The sequence below is a fragment of the Jaculus jaculus genome, chromosome 16 (assembly GCF_020740685.1).
Source record: "Jaculus jaculus isolate mJacJac1 chromosome 16, mJacJac1.mat.Y.cur, whole genome shotgun sequence".
NCBI lineage: Eukaryota > Metazoa > Chordata > Mammalia > Rodentia > Dipodidae > Jaculus > Jaculus jaculus.
In genome coordinates, this window is record NC_059117.1 from 76,017,224 (window position 1) to 76,039,997 (window position 22,774).

Below are 22,774 nucleotides of genomic sequence, written 5' to 3' on the forward strand. Positions count from 1 at the left end.
AGGGACAGTGTCTTCTGGGACCAGACAAGAGTGTGTGGCTTGCTCTTATTGGGTTCTTGCTCTAAGATGCCAAACAATGTGCCCACCCCAAACATGTGCCCTTTGCCCTTATGGTTCACTGTTCTCCCCAGAGCAGTAGAATCTCCCTGTTCTGTCATCTCCTGAGCTGTAGAGGAGACTTCTGGCAAACGGGGTGGGGGTCCAACAAGTTCTTCCTCCTTTGAAATTTCTGGGTTCGGTATTTCTTAGCACTCTCAAGGTATGATCGATGGACCTGAGAAATGGTGATAAACACAAGTTACAGAGTCCCACTCCAGCCTACTGGATTAGAAATAAATGTCTTAACACACCTCCTGGTGATCATGACACAAGCTAAGGTGGGACACTCATTGCACCGAATAAAGTCATGTGCTCACTTTTTTTAAAAAAAAATATTTTTAGCTATTTGAGTGAGACAGAGAAAATGGGCCACCAGGGCCTCATGCCACTGCAGATGAACTTCAGATTCATGTGCCACTTTGTGCATCTGGCTTTACTTGGGTACTGGAGAATTGAACCCAGGCCATCAGGCTTTGCAAACAAGTGCCTTTAAACGCGGAGTCATCTCTCCAGTCCTCACTCTGTTTATTTCAGCACACTTTTTGCATCAAGTGAGTGCTCTTCTCCCAAATGTAGTCACAGACACCAACTTCCATCGCCACCCATCAGAAATGCTACCCTATGTCAGTTCCTGCAAAGAGCCCAGGCTCCACAACCAGGCGAGGCCTCACCTTGTAGAGTGTTTGCATACTGGCTGAAGTTCTTGCCCACGTGTCTGACACAAACAGAAGCCTCTGCCAAGATACCCTGTCTGGGCGGAACCCCTGAAATAAAAAGCCTTCAGCTCACTTCCTTTTCCTCAGTCAGGCTGTTGTGTCCCCAGTGCTTTTGTCCTGGGCACGCGTGCCTAGTGTGACCGCACACACCCAGGGCAGCATTGCAGGACACCCTTACCCCACTTCTCGCCACACGCGGTAGATCTACGCTTGAACGGCTCACGGTGAACTATACACACTTCCCGGCATGCCAGGTAACTCTCAGTCACAGACTCCAGGGACGGACAGAACTCCGCTGTGTTTGCTTATTGAACAAGTGGCTATGTTTGGGCAAAAACGAGCCACCCGCAGGGTTACCGTCGGCAGAGGTAGTGCCAAACTGAATCATTACAGTGCAGTAAAGTGCACTTTTATTACTATTTGCCTGTTTCCACTGGTCTGGTTGGAGTTGGTGCATGGAGACGATGCCAGAGAAGCCACACGCACTTCTGTGTCTCCACATAGACCTACCAGGGACTCGTGAGAGCTGACTGGCCCTCTCCTGCCGCTGTCCCTAACGCTTTTGCTCCAGGTCCCCTTGAGACATCTGGTACCTAAACCCCGGGAGGCTCTGGAACAAATGTGACCAGCCTGAACACGCGTAGCAGAGGACTGGAAGTCATGAAGGACAAACTCTTCTTTCCCCAGATAGGAAGTGACTTGGTCGGTTGTTAACACACATGAGTTGACTGGTCTGGGAACCTACACCTCACTAAGGATGTGATTAAGTCACCCATCAAATTATTGGTGGCCTTGGGAGAAAAAAAAATTAATATTTTTAAATTTTTATTTATTTATTTATTTGAGAGGGAGAGAGAGAGAGAAAGAGGCACACAGAGAGAGCAAGAGATTGGGCACACCGTGGCCTTCAACCACTGCAAACAAACTCCACATGCATGCACCACCTTATCCATCTGGCTTATGTGGGTTTTGGGAATCGAACCAGGGTCCTTTGGCTTTGCAGGCAAGCGCCTTAACCACTAAGCCATCTCTCCAGCCCGGGAAAAACTATTTTAACATATTTACCCAAGGAATTATTGGGAGACTTGTAAAATGAATGAGTTTTGCATGGGAACCTACAGATTGAAAATGATGGAACCACAACTAGAGGTTTGGATCAGCCTGCCATGCTGGGGAAGTATAGAGAAGGTGCCAGCCACCGTGGGCACCTTCTCTGTTGTGACTGCATAACGACAGGCTTGGCTCACAGTGCCAGTGAGGATGGGCTCTCAGGGGTGACCGCTGTGAGACGTGAAGGGAGTGCGGTGAGGGTCCTGTGCAGGACTGACAGGGTCGGGCTCCAGCTCTCTAACCGCCTCACCCAGTGTGGCCTCGTGTCACGTCAGCGTTGTCACTGGTACCACGGATGAGCGTGGGAACTATAAGAATGAGAAGGAAAAGGCCGTCTTCCTTCCTCCTTTTTACTTTTCATTCCCAGCCTCCTTCATCTCCTCCCCCTGCCCTTCCTTCGTTCCTTCACTGTTTTTTTTTTCTTCCTGTTGTTGAAGCCGGGTTTCACTATATAGTCCAGGCTAACCTCAAATTTGGGATCCTCCTGCCTCAGTCTCCCAAGTACTGGCAAGTGTGTGCCACTGTGCCCAGCGTAGAACAGGGCTTTATACGCAGTATTTTGACTTGGGAGGTGCTGCAGTGACCTCCTCGCTGCTGGCACAAAGCACCCGACCAAAAGCAGCTGATGGGGGGAAATGTGTTCATTTTGGCTTACAGTCTCCAGGGGAAGCTCCCTGATGTCAGGGGAAAGGATGACCTGAGCAGAGGCTGGACATCACCTCCCCACAGCAGGTGGGAAAGAGCAGCAGGAGAGTGAACCAAACTGTGGCAAGGGGGAGCTGGCTATAACACCCCTAAGCCTTCCCCCAACAACACACCTCCTCCAGCAAGGCTCCGCCTCCCAAATTGCCATCAGCTGGGAGCCAAGCATTCAGAACACAGGAGCCCATGGGGAACATGCGATTCAAGCCACCCCAGGAAGCAAAGCTCAATCCCCAAACTGCACAAACCACACATGGCTGATGTCCCGGGGGGCACATGGTATAGGGACTCTCCTGAGGGCATTCCTGGAACAGTGCACCAGCCTGATGGCCAGATAGTCAGCTCTTAATCCCAAACTAATTTAGGATATGAACAGCTGCTCCTCAGGAGTGCCGGCGGTGTGGGAGTAGCCTACCGGCCCCAGAGCCATTCTAGCCTCCAGGATGTGGCTCCCAGCCAGGGGCCTCCAGGGAGGTTCACAGCCAGCCGAGCGCCAGCCAGCTGGTGACAAGAAGCCCGTCTGTGGTTGTCTATGGGATTTGGTTTGGAGGGTGATAAGCACACGGTGGTGGATGGTTCCAGCCATTGGGTATGAAAATAAAGACGGCTCTCACGTCGCTTAAGGCCCTGTCACCACAGGCCACGACCTGCTCGCCTTTCTAACACTCGTGATGCTTGGTTTCTGGAGATTAAAGGACACAGAACTTTCTCAGTTCCGTGCCCCTGGCATTCCCAAAACATGTGCCCACATCCACTGCTCCCTAATGCAGAGGAATTGAGAGTGTGCGGAGCATAAAGGATACAGTGCCTCCAGGGCTCCATCTCCGTCTTCTCCAGCTTGTTGAACAAGTTACTTGTTGCATAAGAGCTGCTCTTGCCACTCAGAGAAGCGCATCTTCCAGTTGTCGGAGCCCGGGGGGCGGGGCTGCCTCTCCTGTGTGCTAACACACCTTCATACCTGTCTGTTTTCACTCCCCTGGTTCTGCCTGCGGTCTGGTGGCAGAAGGTCTGTTTTCTTTCCTTGGGCACAATGACATGCTTGGCACTTTCCCCCAGTTGTTAGACGTGGTTGGATTTCAGGAAATACAGCGAGCAGCAGGGGTGTTGCAGCACGTGGGAAAGTCCTCAGCTAAGGGTGATGCGGAAAGCCAGGTCTGCTCCCCAGGTTTAGCTTCCTCCAGGTGAACGTCAGCTGATGCCTGACTTGCAAAGGCCTCAAGACCTAGAGGGCTTTTACCGTAGGTGGAGGCTGAGATCCCCAGGAATCCACAGACGAGCTGTGACAAGACAGGCGCTGACAAATCCCTGGGCTGGGGCGGCGTCTCCCGTGCGCCGGGCAAGACAGAAAATGGTCAAGGCAGCCTTGTCTCAGGTGTCCGCAGAGAAGGTTCTGACCCCCGGCCTCCTCTCCGCACCTGTCCAATGCTCCTTTGCTAACAATGGTCTTTGGCTTGCTTTTTGCCCTCCGGAGAGGGAAGGCCCCACAGGGAAGGGGGGGGGCATCACTTATTTGGCACTGCCCGCAAGGACTCTTGACGCGCACAGTGGGAAGGGCAGCTGGGTATCCTCCAGGGAGGTGGGAGACAGACGCGGACTGCTGTGGCATCCTGCTGGGAGCCCTCGTCCTGGTGACGCTGGGAGGTGGCACGCGCTGAGTAACGGGCAAATGTTCTCCGGGTTCTGTCCCTCAGGTACACCAGTACTATAACTGCCTCCCGGAAGAGAAGGTCCCCTATGTCAACAGTCCTGGAGAGAAACTGCGAATCAAACAGCTCCTGCACCAGCTGCCGCCTCACGACAACGAGGTAAGGGGGCGGGGAGGGGGCTTGAAGGATGGCTCCCAGGACCCTCTATAAATTGTCCCCTCCTTCCCCACAGCTGCAGTTGATGACATTGCCAAAGAAAACCTCTGGCAATTGATTTTACATCTTAGCTTCTGTAGTTTGAGCCGGAAGAAGCTAACCAACCCTTCTGAAAAGTTCTGGCCAGAAACCAGAGTCTCACTCTGCACTGCATTAGACACAGAGCCTGGCATGACTGGCTGTTTGCAGTAACCAGGCAGCGTTAAAACTTCAAAGCCCCAGCCCGGGTTTTCTGTCTGGAAGAATGTGTCCTGTCAGTTGCCTGTGGGCCTGGAGAAATGACCGAGATGCCCTGGGCCATTTCAGGCCTGGTAGAGACATTGTGAGTGTCTCCGATTTTCAGCACCATTGAATGGGAAATGAGTGTGCAAGTTTTCCATGTCATGGTGTAGAAGTTACATGTCCAGATCGGCAGTTCTCAATAGCTGTAATTTTTGCATAGTGACATCCGGCTTGGCAGGGTGATTATCTGCACTGTTGCAAACATGCTGGTGTCTCCTGTCCTTTTCTGAACACAGACACAGCTCTGTGAGGGTTTCTTATTCCTGAACTCACACTGATCATCTGCATGCTTAGAAAACTGTGCTAGAGGTAATTGGGTTTCTAAGTTGGAAAGGAATTTTTAGGTTATTTCTTTTTAAAAAAAAAAATTAGGATCCTGTGAAAGTGTACTATGTGGTCCTATATTTAAAATGAAAGTATAGAGGCTGGAGAGATTGCTCAGTGGTTGAAGACACTTACATGCAAAGCTTGACAGGCCCAGGTTCAATTCCCCAATACCGACCCAAAGCCAGATGCACAAAGTGGTGTATGCATCTGGAGTTTGTTTGCAGTGGCAGGAGGCCCTAGCATGTCCATGTTCACTCTCTGTCCACCTCTTTCTCTCTGACTTTCTCCAACTCTCTCAAAGAAACAAATAAAAATATTTTAGGGCTGGAGAGATGGCTTAGCAGTTAAGTGCTTGCCTGTGAAGCCTAAGGACCCACGTTAGCCAGATGCACAAGGGGGCGCATGCGTCTGGAGTTCGTTTGTAGTGGTTGGACGTCCTGGCGCGCCCATTCTCTCCCTCTCTCTCTCTCTCTCTCTATCTATCTATCTATCTATCTATCTGCCTCTCTCTCTGTCTGTCACTCTCAAATAAATAAATAAATAATAAACAAAAAAATTTTAAATGTTTAATGAAATTAAAGTGGTTTTTTTTTTTTGCGGGGGGGGGTTTTTGGTTTTTCAAGGCAGGGTCTCACTGTGGCTCAGGCAGACCTGAAATTCACTCTGTAGTCTCAGGGTGGGCTCGAACTCTCAGAGATCCTCCTACCTCTGCCTCCCGAGTGCTGGGATTAAAGGCGTGCGCCACCACGCCCGGCTTGAAATTAAAGTTTTTAATTGAAATGAAAAATTACCCTTGTAGACAGGTGGACACTAACTTCTACCAGCTCATTCTATACACAGGCTGGGTCCCAGGGAACCTGAGTGGTGGTTACTTTTTTTTAGTGTTGTTTTCCCATGTTTGAGTAAAAGGGGATCATTTGAGAGGCTCAATCGGGGAGACTGGGGTTGCAGTTCACAGTAGAGCACTTGCCTAGCATGTATAGGACTTGGATTTGAGTGTCAGCATTGCAGAAAAGAACAATTAATGATTGAGTGTGGTAGTGTGTCAAAAACTAAAACAACTGAAAGAACTATCTAGGAGGAAAGACGCGATTCTCTTTCCTATTACTTATTTCAGAATGCATAAAGCAATTACAAATAATCCTGTCTCCTTTAAAGTTCAGAGCAGGCATTGTAACCTGATGCCCAGCTAGCTAATTTGGAAGGGAACACATGGGGTTTTTACCAGCAGAATGGGTGTGCCTTTCTTCAAAAGCATGCCCATAAAATGTCATTTGTTGGTCGTTCAGATACCTGCAGTTCTCTTTCTGGGACATTCACTTGAAGATTTTAAATAAAAAGCCTCTTTTTGCTTGAGGGAGGTATGTGAGCTGCCCGCCCATGCTTCTTTTTTTTTTTTTTTTTTTTTGGTTTTTCGAGGTAGGGTCTCACTCTGGTCCAGGCTGACCTGGAATTAACTCTGTAGTCTCAGGGTGGCCTTGAACTCACGGCGATCCTCCTACCTCTGCCTCCCGAGTGCTGGGATTAAAGGCGTGCGCCACCACGCCCGGCCCGCCCATGCTTCTTATTGGCTTGTTCTGTTTATGGTTAACTATGCTTTCACGGAAAGGGACACCATTCAAATTACCATTTCCTGTTGGTAGGAAGGTGGTACATAGAACTCAGTGGGCAGAATCAGCTCATGTGACACGGTGACATGACCCCTTTGGCTGTAAAGCGAATATGTCATCACCGTCTTTTCATCCTGATAAGACAATTTGGATAGACACAGCTGTCTTAGTTCAACTGTCTTAGTGGAAATTTTTCCCTTTAACCATCTTTGTAACAAAGGACCTGAGCCACGCAGTTAACATCTCAAATATCCAAATTACTCCAAAGTAAAACACAGGGTGGTTTCAGGACCACATTTCACAAGGGAAGGTGTAAAGGTGGCCTAGAGTGGGGTAGGAGCATGGCTGTAAGTAAAACTGAACCTGCACTGAGAGGGTCACCCTCTTTTAAATTAATTAGTCTTTGCGGGGGAGTGACTGAATGATGAGGAAATGCCAGTGTGCCCCCAGCAGGCACCACACGCCTCTAGACTGCTGTAGACTCCAGTTTGAGCTGGGAACACCAGAGAACCTCAGCATTAGGATGTCCTGAAAGTGGAGTGGCCACAGTGTGGTCTTGTTCTCTAGTTTCAGGGTCACTCTCTGGTTTTTGCAGATGGCTATTTTTATTATTATTACTATTACTGTTGTTGTTGTTATTATTTATTATTATTAATGGGATTGTTGTTATTTCATGATCCCAAGTTGACCTGGAACTCCATCTGTAGTCTCAGGCTGGCATCAAACTCATGGTGATCCTCCTACCTCTGCCTCTAGAGTGCTGAGATTAAAGACATGCACCACCACACCTGGCCTGCTTTTGTTATTTTTATTGACCATTTTTACACATGTACATTATTTATTTTCATCATAATCCTCTCCCTTTACTTCTTTGTTTGTTTGTTTATTTGGATTTTTTTTTTATTTTTATTTATTTATTTATTTATTTGAAAGTCACAGACAGAGAGAGAAATAGGCAGATAGAGGGAGAGAGAACGGGCGTGCCAGGGCCTCCAGCCACTGCAAATGAACTCCAGACACATGCGCCCCCTTGTGCATCTGGCTAACATGGGTCCTGGGGAATCGAGCCTTGAAACGGGGTCCTTAGGCTTCACAGGCAAGCATTTAACCACTAAGCCATCTCTCCAGCCTTTTGTTTGGATTTTCAAGGTAGGGTCTCACTCTGGCCCAGGCTGACCTGGAATTCACTGTATAGTCTCAGGGTGGCTTTGAACTCACGGCAATCCTCCTGCCTCCGCCTCCCAAGTGCTGGGATGAAAGGTGTGCGCCACATGCCCGGCTCCCATTACGTTCTCATAGACCCCCTCCCTGACCAGCTTCCACTGGACCCCTTCGTCTTCACAACCAGCCCTGCCTCTATTTTGATGTCTTATTTTTCTTGTGTGTGTGTGAGACCCACTGAGTTCAACTAGGTTTGTCTGCAAGGGCTTGGATGGGGGAGTATTAACCAGAATATATGTAACTTACTGGTGGCCATGCCACTGCGGAAAATCTGTCCTGCTCCCCTGGCCACTACTAACTTTCAGTAACAACTCAGAGAAGGCCAGGTCCCATACCCTCCTCCATCATCCTCAACAGAATACGGGTGGATCCACATTGCACAGATCTTAATTGATTTTTTTCTTCTTACACTGTTTTCCGCTTAATAAGTACATTTACCTTTCTAACTATGACTTTTACTGGGCACTTTAATATATGAATATATATAGTGTTGAGAGGCTGCTAAGAACCCAACATTAAAGGAGGCTTCTCTCACACTCTCCAAGGCTCAGGGAACATTGCAGAAGAGCAGCAGAAAGAATGTAAGAGCCACAGGGTGGGAAGGACTAGTGTGAGGTTCTGCACTCTTGATGAGCAGGGTGGTACACTCATGACCCCATAGTGATGACTGATGTCCCTGCTGAGGAGGGCTGTCAGTGGAATCGGGGTGGGGTGGGGAACACAAGAGGACAACCTGATGGGAATGTGACCAGTTTACAATATGTTTTTCATGAGTTTTGAGTCTCCCCAGTGTCTACTGGTATCTCCATTGATTAGGTTCCATATGGCAAGACCCTATTAGCTGAAGGCGCCCTAGACTACAATCACAGGACATTAAGAAATCAAGCTGGCCAGGCATGGTGGCACACGCCATTAGTCCCAGCTCTTGGGAGGCAGAGGTCGGAGGATCACTGTGAGTTCAAGGCCAGCCTGAGACTACATAGTGAATTCCAGCTCAGCCTCGGCTAGAGTGAGACCCTACCTCGAAAAACCAAAAAGAGAGAGAGAGAGAGAAATCATGCTGGGTGGGGGATAGACATATGGCTTAACAGTTAAGGCATTTGCCTGCAAAGCCTAAGAGCCCAGGTTTAATTCCCCAGGTCCCACATAAGCCAGATATACATGGTGGCGCATGTGTCTAGAGTTTGTTTGCAGTGGCTAGAGGCCCTGGAGCTCGCTCTCTCTCTCTCTCTCTCTCTCTGTCTCTCTCTGTCTCTCTCTCTCTCTCTCCACCTCCTTCCCATCTCAAATAAATAAATAAATAGGGCTGGAGAGATGGCTTAGCTCTTAAGCGCTTGCCTGTGAAGCCTAAGGACCCCAGTTCAAGGCTTGATTCTCCAGGACCCACATTAGCCAGATGCACAAGGGGGCGCAGGCGTCTGGAGTTTGTTTGCAGTGGCTGGAGGCACTGGTGCGCCCATTCTCTCTATCTGCCTCTTTCTCTGTCACTTTCAAATACATAAATAAAAATAAACAAAAAGCATTTTAAATAAAGAAAAAAAAAGAAATCAAGCTGGGTCTGGAGAGATAGCCCAGTAATTAAGGCACTTGCCTGCAAAGCCTAGTGACCCAGGTTCGATTCCCCAATACCCATGTAAAACCAGATGCACAGCGGGGCACATTAATCTGGAATTCCTTTGCAATGGCTAGACGTCCTAGCACCCCCATTCCCCCCCCCCTTTCTCCATCTCTCTCTGCTTGCAAATAAATAAGCAAATAAAGTATTTAAAAAAGAAAGAAATCAAGCTGGCTGGTGCTGACATGGAAGCTTTCCTGGCTGTCACAGTGCTGGGAGGCACCATGTGAGCTGCTGGGGACAAAAGTCACCAGCAGTGTGAACAAATAGTGGTTCCTTCAAGCTACAAAAGCAACCAGGCAGGCAAGAGGCACCCGCACCGCACAAGAAGTGTCAGGATAATTAACTGCCCTCTGAATGGATGTGAGGCCGGCTCAGTGGGAGGTCATTCACCTTTTGTTTTTTCCTTGAGGCAACTCCGACAGACTGGCCTTTTTTTATGCTAGAGAGAGAATTGGTCCGCCAGGGCCCCCAACCACTGTGATGGAACTCCAGACATGTGCGCCAACTTGTGCTCATGTGCGACCTTATGGACTTGTGTCACCTTGTGCATCTGGCTTACGTGGGACGTGGAGAGTCAAACATGGGTCCTCGGGCTTTGCAGGCAAGCACCTTAACCACTAAGCCATCTGTCCAGCTCACATTCACCTTTTTGTTAAGTGAGCCATTTTTTAATATCTTTATATGTTTATTTGAGAGAGGGGGGGCAGAAAGAAAGGCTAAGTATGAGCACACCAGCGCCTGTTGTTGCCGCAAACAACCTCCAGACATATGCACCACTTTGTGGCCACTGGCCTGACATGGGTACTGGGGAATTGAACCAGGCCCTGAAGACTTTGCAAGGCAAGCACCTTTAACTGCCAAGCCATCTCCCCAGACTCATAAGGGAATCATTTTAACACCAGTGTTAACTAACAGTCGTTCAGGACCATAGCATGGTTGACGATGTGCAGAAACAGGAGGACAGGATGGAAGGTTCTGGGTGGAATGCTTCTGCTGTCCCTCCCTTAGTTGTGGGATGTTTGTGTTTTGATCAAAACATGAAATATCTTTTGTACTTGTCACAATTAGCAGAAGCCCAGAAACCCGGAAGGCAGCCAGCCTCCCCCTCCTGCGCCCAGATGACCTGCGCTGCCTTCCACTCAGTGTCCCAGCTCCCCGCAGTCTTAGCTCTGAAGTGTGCCCACTCCCAGTTCCCAGAGCAGCGTAGTGGACAGGCACCAGGAGCACCAGCTAACAACTGACTCCGACCCCTTCTCATGCGCATGGAGTCACGCTCGGGGAGGTTTCAGATCAAGGAGGTTTGGAAGGAGAGTATTAAAAGGACATGACCAGTTCTCTTCAGACGCCTGGGGTCTGAGTGCGGGGCGAGGGCCAGAGCGCAGCATCGAGGCTGACCTGTTAAGAGCTCACAGCCTTTGGTTGCAACCAGTCTTGGTGCAGACCCAGCTGGGGTTGGGAACAGTCCTCAGGAGTTGAAAAAGGCCAGTGACGGCGTAGTCAGTGGCAGTGCTCTGGCGTGGGCTGCGGTGCTCATGGGAGGACTCCTCCTGCACACTGTCTGCTTGTGTGTTCAGGTCCGGTACTGCAGCTCCCTGGATGAAGAGGAGAAGAGGGAACTGAAGCTGTTTAGCAACCAGAGAAAACGCGAGAACTTGGGCCGAGGGAACGTCAGGCCCTTCCCAGTCACCATGACAGGAGCGATTTGTGAACAGGTAAGCTAGGACCAAGGCAGGCAAGGAGCGTCATTCTAGCTCCTTCCACTCATCCTTATGTTCGACGGCTACTCCATTAAATACCTGCAGTGTGCCCAGCCTCTTTCTCTTTTTTAAAATATTTTTATTTATTGAGAGAGAGAGAATGGGTGCACCAGAGCATGTTGCCACTGTAAGTAAACTCTAGGTGCATCTGGCTTACATGAGTACTAGAGAATCGAACCCAGGACCATTGTTAGGCTTTGCACCCAATGCCTTACCAATTGAACCCTCTCCCCAGCCCTGCCCAGCTTCCTTCTAATCCTTGGAGATACAACAAGCAAAGATGTGACCACCTTAGTCTTGCCCTTGGAAGGAGTTGTGCTGTAGGGGAGAAGTCACATACTAAACTGAATCAGTAAAATGGAAGGACCCCAGCAGGACGGTTCTGGGAGCGCTGTGGGGTGGCACAACTGTGGTCTTCACCAGTGTGGCAGGTGGAAACCCCACTTAGAAGGCAACATCTCAGCAAAGATGAGCAAAAATTGGCATGAGGGTATGAGTTGTGCAGTTCTTAGGACACAGAAAGTAGTCAGCGTAGAGGCCTTGAGGAAGGAGGATGCTCTATGGTCAGAGAACAGTGCATTGGCCAAGGTGACTGGGGCAGAAGAGGAGAACAGTTGGTTCACGTTGCTGGGACAAGACACCTATCCAAATGCAGCTGAGGGGGGAGAGGGTTTATTTTGGCTTTTGCCGTGAGGGGAAGCTTCATAATGGCAGGGGAAAGATGGTAGTGCAGAGGCTGGCATCCTCTGACACAACAGCCCTCAGTAAGCAGCGAGAGTGAGCTGAGGTCTGGCAAGGATGAGCTGCCTAGAACATTCCTAAGCCCTCCCCCAACAACACACCTCCTCCAGCAAATGCTGCGCCTCACAAATTGCCAGCAGCTGGAGACCAAGCCTTCAAAACACATGAGTCTTAGGGGACAGTTCATTCCAACTGCAAGGTTAGGCAGAGTGTGTCAGAGTTCACAGAGAGCCGTTGAGAGACTGGGCAGAGGAGTGATGGATTCATATTTTGTAATGAGGCCCTTTGAATATAGAATTGGCTAGGGCCATCTATCAGTCTGTCATCCAGGATTATCCCAGAGCCAACACCCTCTGAAAGGGTGCTACAAGGCCTTGTTCTGGGTTTGAAAGTTCTTTGAAACATGCAAGACAGCCCTACATTCTCCCCACGGTCTCACTGAGTTGAAGGATGGGAACCCATGGCATGGTAGATGGGGCATTAAGCAGGGCAGAAAGCTAACGACCCTGGGCTTACCTCACCCCACTCCTCCTTTCCATGGAAGATCATCAGTTTTTGGCTGTTCCCTAAGTCCTCCTGGGTTTTATGCCACTACTTCCAACCTAGGTGCTAGATGGACCCATGCAGGTACTGCAGACAGGTCAGCTGGCTCACTAAAGAGGAAGCTGGAGGCTGTTTAGGGGAGTAGGTACCTTTTGGAGCCCCATTTTGAGATCTCCCAGAAGCAAATGACAAACTTGGAGTAGATGGAATGAAGAAGCCACTGGCCAGACAGCACGTGATGGAGTGCCCGTCCTCAGAAAGCACCCCTCAAGCCCTCCTGGAGATGCAGCCAGGTGGTAGCTCCGACGTAAGATTAGCTATGCTCAGTTCAGCACCTCCTCCGCTCTCAGGTCAGACGCTTCATGAATGAGGCTTACCTGAAGGGCAAGGAAAGTCACCCACGCTGTGGACGGATCCCCAGGATCCGCACAGGACAATGCCAGGAGACAGGAAGGTCTTTCATAACAAGCCTTGTAGAATCAGGAAGGGTGAGGTAGAGTTGTGTGTGGATATTTTACCTGTTCTCATGGGCCAGTGGAAGGTAAGGGGTGACATCGTGTCACACACACGGGGAACTATTTCCCAAGTTCCTGCCCTCATCCTATGGCGCAGTTCACACCATGGCAGTGTTGAGAGGACGGCTTGAAGGCACTCAGCCCCCCTGTGGGCCGCACAACTAGACTCAGGCTGTGAGCTTATGGTCAATGTCATGCTGGATGCAAGAGCACGCCTCTAAACCCACTGCTAGACATCTCTCTCCTCCTCCAAGATCCTCACTACGTAACGTTTTATTCCACTCTCAAATATAAGCATGATTTCTGATTTCTCTGATTTCTGCCTTCTTTGTTTCTGGATAGAGGAAGGAACTTTGGAAAATGAGAAACCAGGTAGGGAAGAGGCTCCCAAAACCTCTCCACATTCTAGGCCCTAAAGAGCTGTTTGGGAAATGGAGAGCTTAGTGGTTAAGGCGCTTGCCTGCAAAGCCTGACAGCCTGGGTTCGATTCCCCAGTACCCTTGTAAAGCCAGATGCACAAAGTGGTGCATGTTATCCGGAGTTCATTTGCAGCAGCTGGAGGCCCTGGCACACCCATACTCATTCTCTTTTCTCTCTCTCTTTCTGCTTGCAAATAAACAGACTATTAACATGTTGTTTTGTAATCATACAAGATGATAGTTGTATGCTAAAAGCATACCCAGAGGGCACCAGGAGAAGTTATGTGGGTACAGACAGGTCATGATGGGCCTGTACATGTTCCTCCCACTGGGGCAGCCTTGCCCAAGCCAAGCCCCTCTCCCCACCTGTCCTGCTGGGGTGAAGCTGGCTATGCTCTGAGGTGATGAGACCTCGCTGTGCACGTTGGCCTTGTGTCTGCAGAGTCCCTGGATGCTCAGAATTCATCTCTCTCTGTTTGTCTGGCTCATGCTCTGTGACTTTATCTTTGTGTCACTTAGACCCTGGGGCAGAGGCATCTGCATAAATCAGGAAGCACGGTGGGTAGTGGGCACATAAATGCTGTGGGCAGTGGGTGGATGTCACTTCTGCCCAGCTCTTAGAGACAGCACCACTTCGATGTTTCTGTTTCCTTCACAGTGCGGAGGCCAGATTAACGGAGGGGACATCGCCGTGTTCGCATCGCGCGCTGGCCACGGTGTGTGCTGGCACCCGCCCTGCTTCATCTGCACGGTGTGCAACGAGCTCCTGGTGGATCTGATCTACTTTTACCAAGACGGGAAGATCTACTGTGGCAGGCACCATGCCGAGTGCCTGAAGCCACGCTGCGCGGCCTGTGATGAGGTGAGAGCCGCTCCCAAGGGCCCCGCAGCCCTGCCCCTCACCCTCACTTGTACACACCCCCTGTGGCTTTCCACACAGGAGTCCCCAATGCTGATGTTAACCCTTTCCAGAGAGATGCTGCACCCGTGTCCCAGTCCTGGTGGCCAGAGTGTCTGTGACTGGAACCCACTGTATGCAGCATGACAGATGCAGAACCTCCTGGGGTGGGGCAACCACTGCACCCACAGAGACCCCAAATGGCACGCTGCCGGCAGTAAGCCACTGTCGAATTCTTACAGTTGAAAATATCAAATGGGGGGCTGGAGAGATAGCTCGGTGGTTAAAGGCACTTGCTTCAATTATGATGGCCCAGGTTCAATGCCCCAAAACCCACATAAAGCCAGGCACAAAACATGGTGCATACTTTTGGAGTTCATTTGCAGTGGCCTGGTGTGCCCCTCTCCCCCCTTCTCTCTTTCTCTCCCTCTCTCACTCTCTCTCTCTCTCTCTCTCTCTCTCTCCTCTCTCTCTCCTTGCAGACAAATAAAGATATTTTTAAAAATATATGAAGTAGGGCCTGAGGAGATGGCTCAGTGGGTAGTGCTTGCTGCACGAGCATGAAGGCCTAAGCATGGATCCCCAGCAGCCAAACAAAATGCCAGCTGTGGGAGTGTGGGCGTAATCCCCGCCCGGGGGAGGCAGAGGCAGGGACTCCCTGGGGCTCGCTGACAAGTTAGTTTAGCCGATTCAGTGAGCTCTAGACTTCGTGGAAAACCCTGTCTCACAGAACACTGTTGAAAACAATTAAGGATCACACCTGACACTGACCTGTAGCCTCTACACACACTCACACACATGCATGTACACCTATTTGCACACATACATGCACCCGAGCACATATGAGTGCACCTACACTCACGCACACCAAGCACACACACACACCAAAAATTTTTTTTAAAGAGAGAAAGAGTTGGGCATGGTGGCACACACCTTTAAACCTAGCTCTTGGGAGGCAGAGGTAGGAGGATTGCCATGAGTTGGAGGCTACCCTGAGACTACAGAGTGAATTCCAGGTCAGACTGGGCTAGAGCAAGACCTTACCTCGAAAAACCAAAATAAATAAATAAAATAAAATGAAAGAAAGAAAGTGTTGAATAACTTTAATATTCCAGTCCACATTCTGAAGAGTGACCATCAGGACTGGAGTGCCACTTCACCAGGATTCAATGGGACAGGTTGGTTAGAGAAGGGGAGAAAATGGATGGTGGTATTTCTTTTTCCCATGGGGGGAGAATTCCACAGTCAGCAGACAACCTGCCTGGCGATCTTTACCCCTAAAGCTAGCAGGTATTGGAATGTGCCATGAAGTGACACACAAGACCTGCCCACCATGTGCCCCACCAGAAGCCAGCCGAAGTGTGTGTGACCTGTGAGACACAGAATGGGACATGTGAGGGTTGACTTTAGCATTGGAAGTGGTGTCGGAGGTAGGCTTAGTGGTTAAGGCATTTGCCTGCAAAGCCAAAGAACTGTGGTTCGATTCCCCAGAACCTACGTGGATAAGAAAATATACATCAAAATACCAATGTGGCTATAGCTGTTTACCATTCCCGCTACTGATAAAGGAGATGCCCAGGGTTTGCACATGCTAATAAACACTTGTAATTATCTTTTTTAATATAGCCTTCCTAATAGGTATAAAATATTATTACATTGGTATTTTGATGTATATTTTCCTAGCCACTAATGATGTTGAGCATCCTTTTTTTTAAAAAAAGTATTTATTCATTTATGTACTTACTTACTTATTTGAGAGAGAGAAATTGAGAGAACAGGCACACCAGGGCCTCTAACCACTGCAAACAAACTCTAGATGCATGCACCGCTATGTGCATCTGGCTTGACGTGGGTACTAGAGAATTGAAGCCAGGTCTTTAGGCTTTGCATGTTACCACCTTTAACCTTTAACCTTTAAGCACCTTTAACCTCTTAAGTCACCTCTCCAACCCAAGGGGGGTATTTGTTGTTGTTGTCTTGGTTTTTCCAACGTAGGGTCTCTCTCTAGCCCCGGATGACCTAGAACTCACTCTGGAGTCTCAGGCTTGCCTCAGACTCACAGCAATCCTCCTTCCTCCGCCTTCCAAGTGCTGGGATTAAAGGTGTGTGCCACCACACCTGGCTAGGTTTCTTTGTCATATATATCGTAGACTCTCAATTCAGCTCTCTGAATCTTTATGACAATCCTTATTGCAGTACCAAACTGTATGATTATTATAGCTTCATAAGAAGTTTGGAAATACACACTTTGAAATTTAAAACAACTATATGAGGCCAAAACATGAATGTTTTCAATAGCTAAAACAGGTATTAGAGATTAAGATGACTCATTTTGAGGCACTGGGGAGTGGCCTCGTCATCTGGAAGCCGAAGCTTATTATCGCCATGCCCCAATGAGATCCAAGCATCACCCAATATTATATTTTCCAAAGGTGAAACCAGCGTTCAAGGGATCTGTGTGTCATTCCCTACTTTTACCTTGTGTAGACTGTATGAAACTTCTGTGAGAGCTATTCTGTGTCTTGCTTCATATTCCTACCATCATGGGGAAAAACTAGTCACTGGCCAACCTCTGTGCCATATTCAAGTGTGGGTCAGGCAGCTGCAGCTGTGGGACTGGCGTGGAGAAGTGTACATACATGGCATTGTTTGGTGGTTCCTGGGTTAGACCTGCTTTCTGAGCCTCCTAGTCTGGGGTCCCATGCTGTGTGCTCTCGCTGGCTGTGTCACTAAACTGTGGCTTATCGGCTCCAGATCATCTTTGCGGACGAATGCACAGAAGCTGAGGGGCGCCACTGGCACATGAGACACTTCTGCTGCTTCGAGTGTGAGACAGTGCTGGGCGGCCAACGCTACATCATGAAGGAGGGAAGGCCCTACTGCTGCCACTGCTTCGAGTCCTTGTATGCAGAGTATTGTGACACGTGTGCCCAGCATATAGGTGAGACAGTGCTTGGCACTCAGCTTGATTCTTCTGGAATGGGATCTTCTCTGTGTCTGGTATAGTTACAATCCCATTGATTGCAAGAAATAGAAAGCCCACTCCCATTGTTACAAGTAATAGAGCACCAACTCACGTTGGTCACAAGTAACAGAGAGCTAAGTCCCTTTGTTACAAGTAATAGAGAGCCAACTCCCATTGGTTACAAGTAATAGAGTGCCAACTCCCATTGGTTACAAGTAACAGAAAGTCAATTCCCATTGGTTACAAGTAATACAAAGCCAATTCCATTGTTATAAGAGAAGGTCAACTAACTCCCAGGGGTTACAAGTAACAGAGCCATCTCCCATTGGTTGCAGCAGATAATAGAAAGACAACTCCCATTGATTACAAGAAATAGAAAACCCAGTCACATCAGCTTTGGAGAAGGGGACTGACTCTCTGGGTTTTTTCTCTCCCTCCATGTCTCAGATCAGTTTGCATCTGTTGATATTACTGGGGATCAAGCTATCCTTGCAAGGCACTACTTACACAAAGTCTTCACACTTGCATTCTTCAAGGGAAAGGGACTGTGTCAACTTTCATGTCATTGCTCCCAGATAGAACCTTACCAGTCTTGACTTGGTCATGGTGGGACCATGTGGTACACGTAACCACTGTCAGAAGACAGCATGACATCATAGAAGGAAAATAGGGCTGGAGATATAAGTAGATGTCTTTCAGAATCTCTTCACACAAAAATCGGGCATGGGGGCGCTGGAAAGATGGCTCAGCAGTTAAAGCACTTGCCTGCTAAGCCTAACTACCCTGGTTCAGTATCCCCGTACCCACATAAAGCCCAGAAATTGTGTCTAACAAATACAGAGCAAAAGAAATCATTCCTAAGCAGTATGCTCCACAGGCAAATGGCAGACCCAGCAGGAGAAGAGTTCTTCTCCCTTGTACATAACTGGTCGGTTCAGCTCTTTAGCACTGTCCCAGGCAGCGGCATCAGCCTGCTTTGACCCCGATTTTTCTGGCATCTTGGGAATGAACCAACCTATTTAAAAATATATATATTGGTGGTGGACAAACGTCTATGAGGACACAGTCTGGCCTTCCTTGGCTCATGCAATTCCAAGAAATCTGTTGATAGCTGCCAGTGGGTACCTGCAGTGAGGAGATACAGCCACCATTCGCTCAGGAGTACCTTTTGTCTCATTTAAAAGCTTTTAACAGGGGCTGGAGGGATGGCTTAGCAGTTAAGGCGTTTGCCTACAAAGCAAAGGACCCAGGTTCGATTCCCCAGGACCCACATTAGCCAGATGCACAAGGGGCGCACACATCTGGAGTTTGTTTGCAGTGGCTGGAGACCCTGGTGCACCCATTCTCTCTCTCTCCCTCTCTTTCCCTATCAAATAAATAAATAATAATTTTTTTAAAAAAGCTTTTAACAGGACCAAAAGGTAATGGCTTTATCTTGGTGGCTCATCGGGAAAGTTGGAATTTGAAGCCAGGTACAAGAGCACATACCTGTGATCATAGAGCACTCTGCTGTAACTTCTGAGCTTAGGTGATGCCGAGACCCTCCCCCAAGCCTCCTCCCCACTTCCTCACAGCCTGATCCCTCCACCAGCTGCCCAGGGCCCTTCAGACTTACTCAAAGCCATCAAACATGAGGTCTTCCTTTGGTTATGCGAGTTAGAAAATGGGAAGCCGGACTGTGACAGGTGGCCGGACGTGTGAGGAGGGGCATGGGGGGCCGGTGTGCAGTGAACCAACCAGTGCTGCTCACAGGTGAATTCTCGCCCTCTCCTCGGTGCTTGACCAGAGGAGAGGCAATGAGTGGCAGAAACCCACCCCACGGTGGCAACGCCGCCTCCCCTCAGCATTTCCACGTCCCCTCCCCTCCCTTGAGGACCACCAGTCCCGCCCGAAGCTTCCATTTGGAGTTTTAGACCAGCCGCTTGAGAAAAAGAAAAATTTTAACAGCCTCTCTATTTTCTTCCCTCCCTCCACCCCCTTTCGGCTGTGCGAAGCTTTTATCAGCATTCTCTTTTCCTTCCCCCTTACCATAAAAGGCATCTGTGTTTTACCAGAAAGGGGACCACTGTGGCCTTCAGTTTGCTTGCTGCTGTCATTAAATTGCTGTCCCTGATGTTTCTTTTTAATCTGCTTTGCTGAGAAATATAATTTCCCTGTAGCAGTGAGAGTCTCCGCCGTGTGTATCATGCATCCCTTGGTCTCTGGGCGCTTTACCTCTGACCATGCTGTACAAATATGCCGTATTTATCCAACCGCTCGGAGCAGTCCCTGCACCAGGCAGCCGTTGCCAGGGCAACAGGACTCTCAGCAGAGTAAACAGCCCTATAAACACAGGAGCTCCAGGAGCAGCACACACATGGTCCCTCAGAGAAGTGCTTAAAGGGCTTAGGGAGGGAATTCAAAAAGGAACGCTTAGATGTTGAAGGCAAAGCCCTCTTCCAGATGTTTCGAGTTCAGGAGCAGTTCAGAGGGCTGTCGACATCCCTGATGCTTATCAGGGACCACGTTCCATTGCCTGCCAGGCTGCTTTGTGACATGCCTCCTCTCCTCCCCCAGCCCCATCCTAACCTGTCCCTCTGTGAGGCCCTGTCCCAGTAACCAGGCCATCCCTGCCTCCTCCGAACAGAAGCTCGGAGACAGTCCAGAGGACCTGCCCTCTGCAAGGCATGGGCAAGGCTGAGAACGTGAGAAGCCATGCTGAGTTCCCGCCCATCATCAAGGACCCGGGGCAGTCAGGGAGTCCAGCAAGACCTCTCCGGATTCTCAACGTGCGGGACAGGGAGGGGAGAGAAGGCTGTGTAGCCTCGGGGTTGGCTCTTGGACAGCATCCAGGCAGTAACCCTCTGCAAATAGGGAAACGGGCTTTCAGACTCAATAAAACCCAACCAAAGGCAGTTCTTAATAGCCATCAGGCTGGAGCTAACCCTCTGCATACTCAGCCAGTTAATCCCCTCAACCTGGTGGAGTGCAGTGTTTTGTCCCTACGGCTCTGCTTAGAAGAGCTAGGCACAGAGACGCAGCCACATGCTGAGGGTCACATAGCTAGGAAGTGGCAGACCAAAGACTTGAACCCAACAGATGGCCTCCAGCACTTTGGAGCCCGCTGGAAAGGGGAGAGCTGGGACTAGCCCTCCTCTACCTGGTGTGGGGTTCCTCGCCCCCATGTAACGCACAGCCTCTCAGCCTGCTCTGCTCTCTTGTCTCCCAGGGATCGACCAAGGTCAGATGACCTACGACGGCCAGCACTGGCATGCCACGGAGACCTGCTTCTGCTGTGCCCACTGCAAGAAGTCCCTCCTGGGGCGGCCGTTCCTCCCAAAGCAGGGCCAGATATTCTGCTCACGGGCCTGCAGTGCGGGCGAGGATCCCAACGGCTCGGACTCATCCGACTCCGCTTTCCAGAATGCCCGAGCCAAGGAGTCCCGGCGCAGCGCCAAGATCGGCAAAAATAAGGGCAAGACAGAGGAGGCCATGCTCAACCCGCACAGCCAGCTGCAGGTGAGTTCCAACCGACTGTCAGCCGACGTGGACCCCCTGTCCATGCAGATGGACCTGCTCAGCCTATCCAGCCAGACACCCAGCCTCAACCGGGACCCCATCTGGAGGAGCCGGGATGAGCCTTACCATTATGGGAACAAGATGGAGCAGAACCAGTCCCAGAGTCCTTTGCAGCTCCTCAGCCAGTGTAACATCAGAACATCCTACAGTCCAGGAGGGCAGGGGGCAGGAGCCCCGCCTGACATGTGGGCCAAGCGCTTCAGCACCCCCAAGAGAAGCTCGTCGCTGGCCATGAAGGGGCACAGCAACAGCTTTGTCAAGGAATGCCGGGAGGACTACTACCCGGGGAGGACGAGGTCCCAGGAGAGCTACAGCGACATGTCCAACCAAAGCTTCGGTGAGACCCGGGCCAGCATCCCCGTGCCCAAGTACGAGGAGGAGGAGGAGGAGGAGGAAGGGGGCATGTCCACACAGCAGTGCCGGACCCGCCGTCCACTCAGTGCCCTGAAATACACAGAGGATATGACGCCCACGGAGCGGACCCCTCGCGGCTCCATGGAATCGCTGGCCCTGTCTAATGCAACAGGTAGGCTGCCTGGCAACCAGTCAGGGCTCACCTTTGGGTGTCCCGAGGCTGCTCCCCAGGAAGGTGCTATTTTCATGTGCTCTACCCTCCACTAGCCAGCTGCTGAAGAAAGTTGAGCTAAGCTTCAGTTGGCTTCTGTCCTGGATTGAATTCCCCATAGGGAGATCCTGGGCCCAGGGTCCGGATGCCTGTGATGTATGGGGGAGGTGGGAGGTCCTCCCAGGGGAAGGGAAAGACCAAGCGAGGAGTGCTGGCGCCGCTGAGACCTAGCTACGGTTTGTCCCATGGGAACACGTTGCCCCATAGAGTCAGTTCCTTCTTGTGACAACGGGGCCACTGTCATCCCACTCTGGCCATCCTTCATTGGCTTTGGGCTGCTAGGGAGTGGCTGGGGGACAAGGGCGTAAGTGTGACCGTGGGCAAGGCAGAATGCTGGCTAAAGATGTCACTCTTGAGGAGCAGCTGTGAGATGGTTGCCACAACTGTGGTGCAGGTCCCCCAGGCTGGTGTGGCTTGGGGACACGAAGCATCCCCAGGGTATCTTCCAAGGGTCTTCTGATCCTGGATTTCTCACAGATAGGCATGCGACGATGTAAGGAATCTGGGGAAAGATGAGGAAGGAGGAAGCAGGCTGGCTGAGATGGATGACAGAGGGGTATGGACCCAGCGTGCTATCTCCAACAAAGATGTGCAGTTGGTTATGAAGGCTAGACAGTTGCCCAAGATGGCCGATGCTTTGACACCCAAGGGCGCCTGGTGCGCTCCTCTTATCAACCGGGGTGCTATTGTAGGACCTCCCTGGCTAGTCGTTGGTAGCCACGTCTCAGTTGCACGCAGCGGGCCTCATCCTGGGAAATGTGTGAACACACATTCAGTCACTGAGGAGGTGTTGCTGCCCGCGGCCCAAGGCCAGGCAGAGAAGTGCGACCAGCAGTTCTCCTGACCAGGGAACCCGGATGCTGCTTGAGCTACAGCCTGGGGTCCTGTCCAGTGCCTGCCTGGCTCCCTGTGCCTCTGCGGCTCTTAGCATTCAGGCTAAGTCATGTGACATGAAATGTTCCCCGTTCCTCAAAAAAAAACCAAACTACATAACAGCAACAAGCTCCCTTTGTTCTTGGGGGGGGACTGAAGCCCCCTGTCTGTCTGTCTTCAGTGACCCCGTCTTTCTCTTCCATGATGTGCCAGCCCCCTTCTTGGGAACCGAAGCCTGCTCTCCTTGGCTTTGGGACCACGTGATGCTTTCTGTAACATGATGCTAATAACTTTCCTAATAAAGCTCCAATTTCTTTAATATTTTAACTGTTT

The 22,774-nt window shown here is 50.2% G+C and overlaps 1 protein-coding gene across 3 annotated transcripts in view; it reads left to right on the forward strand.

The window, feature by feature from the left end:
- The window catches only part of Prickle2 (prickle planar cell polarity protein 2), a 374,089-nt gene that overhangs the window by 318,615 nt on the left and 32,700 nt on the right, over nucleotides 1-22,774 (forward strand). For all 3 annotated transcript variants that reach the window (XM_045136095.1, XM_045136097.1, XM_045136096.1), the window contains 5 exons: nucleotides 4,319-4,432; nucleotides 11,122-11,259; nucleotides 14,181-14,384; nucleotides 17,175-17,361; nucleotides 20,594-21,469. In XM_045136095.1, the coding sequence (XP_044992030.1) occupies nucleotides 4,319-4,432; nucleotides 11,122-11,259; nucleotides 14,181-14,384; nucleotides 17,175-17,361; nucleotides 20,594-21,469 (1,519 nt within the window). The remainder of the gene's footprint in view (nucleotides 1-4,318; nucleotides 4,433-11,121; nucleotides 11,260-14,180; nucleotides 14,385-17,174; nucleotides 17,362-20,593; nucleotides 21,470-22,774) is intronic.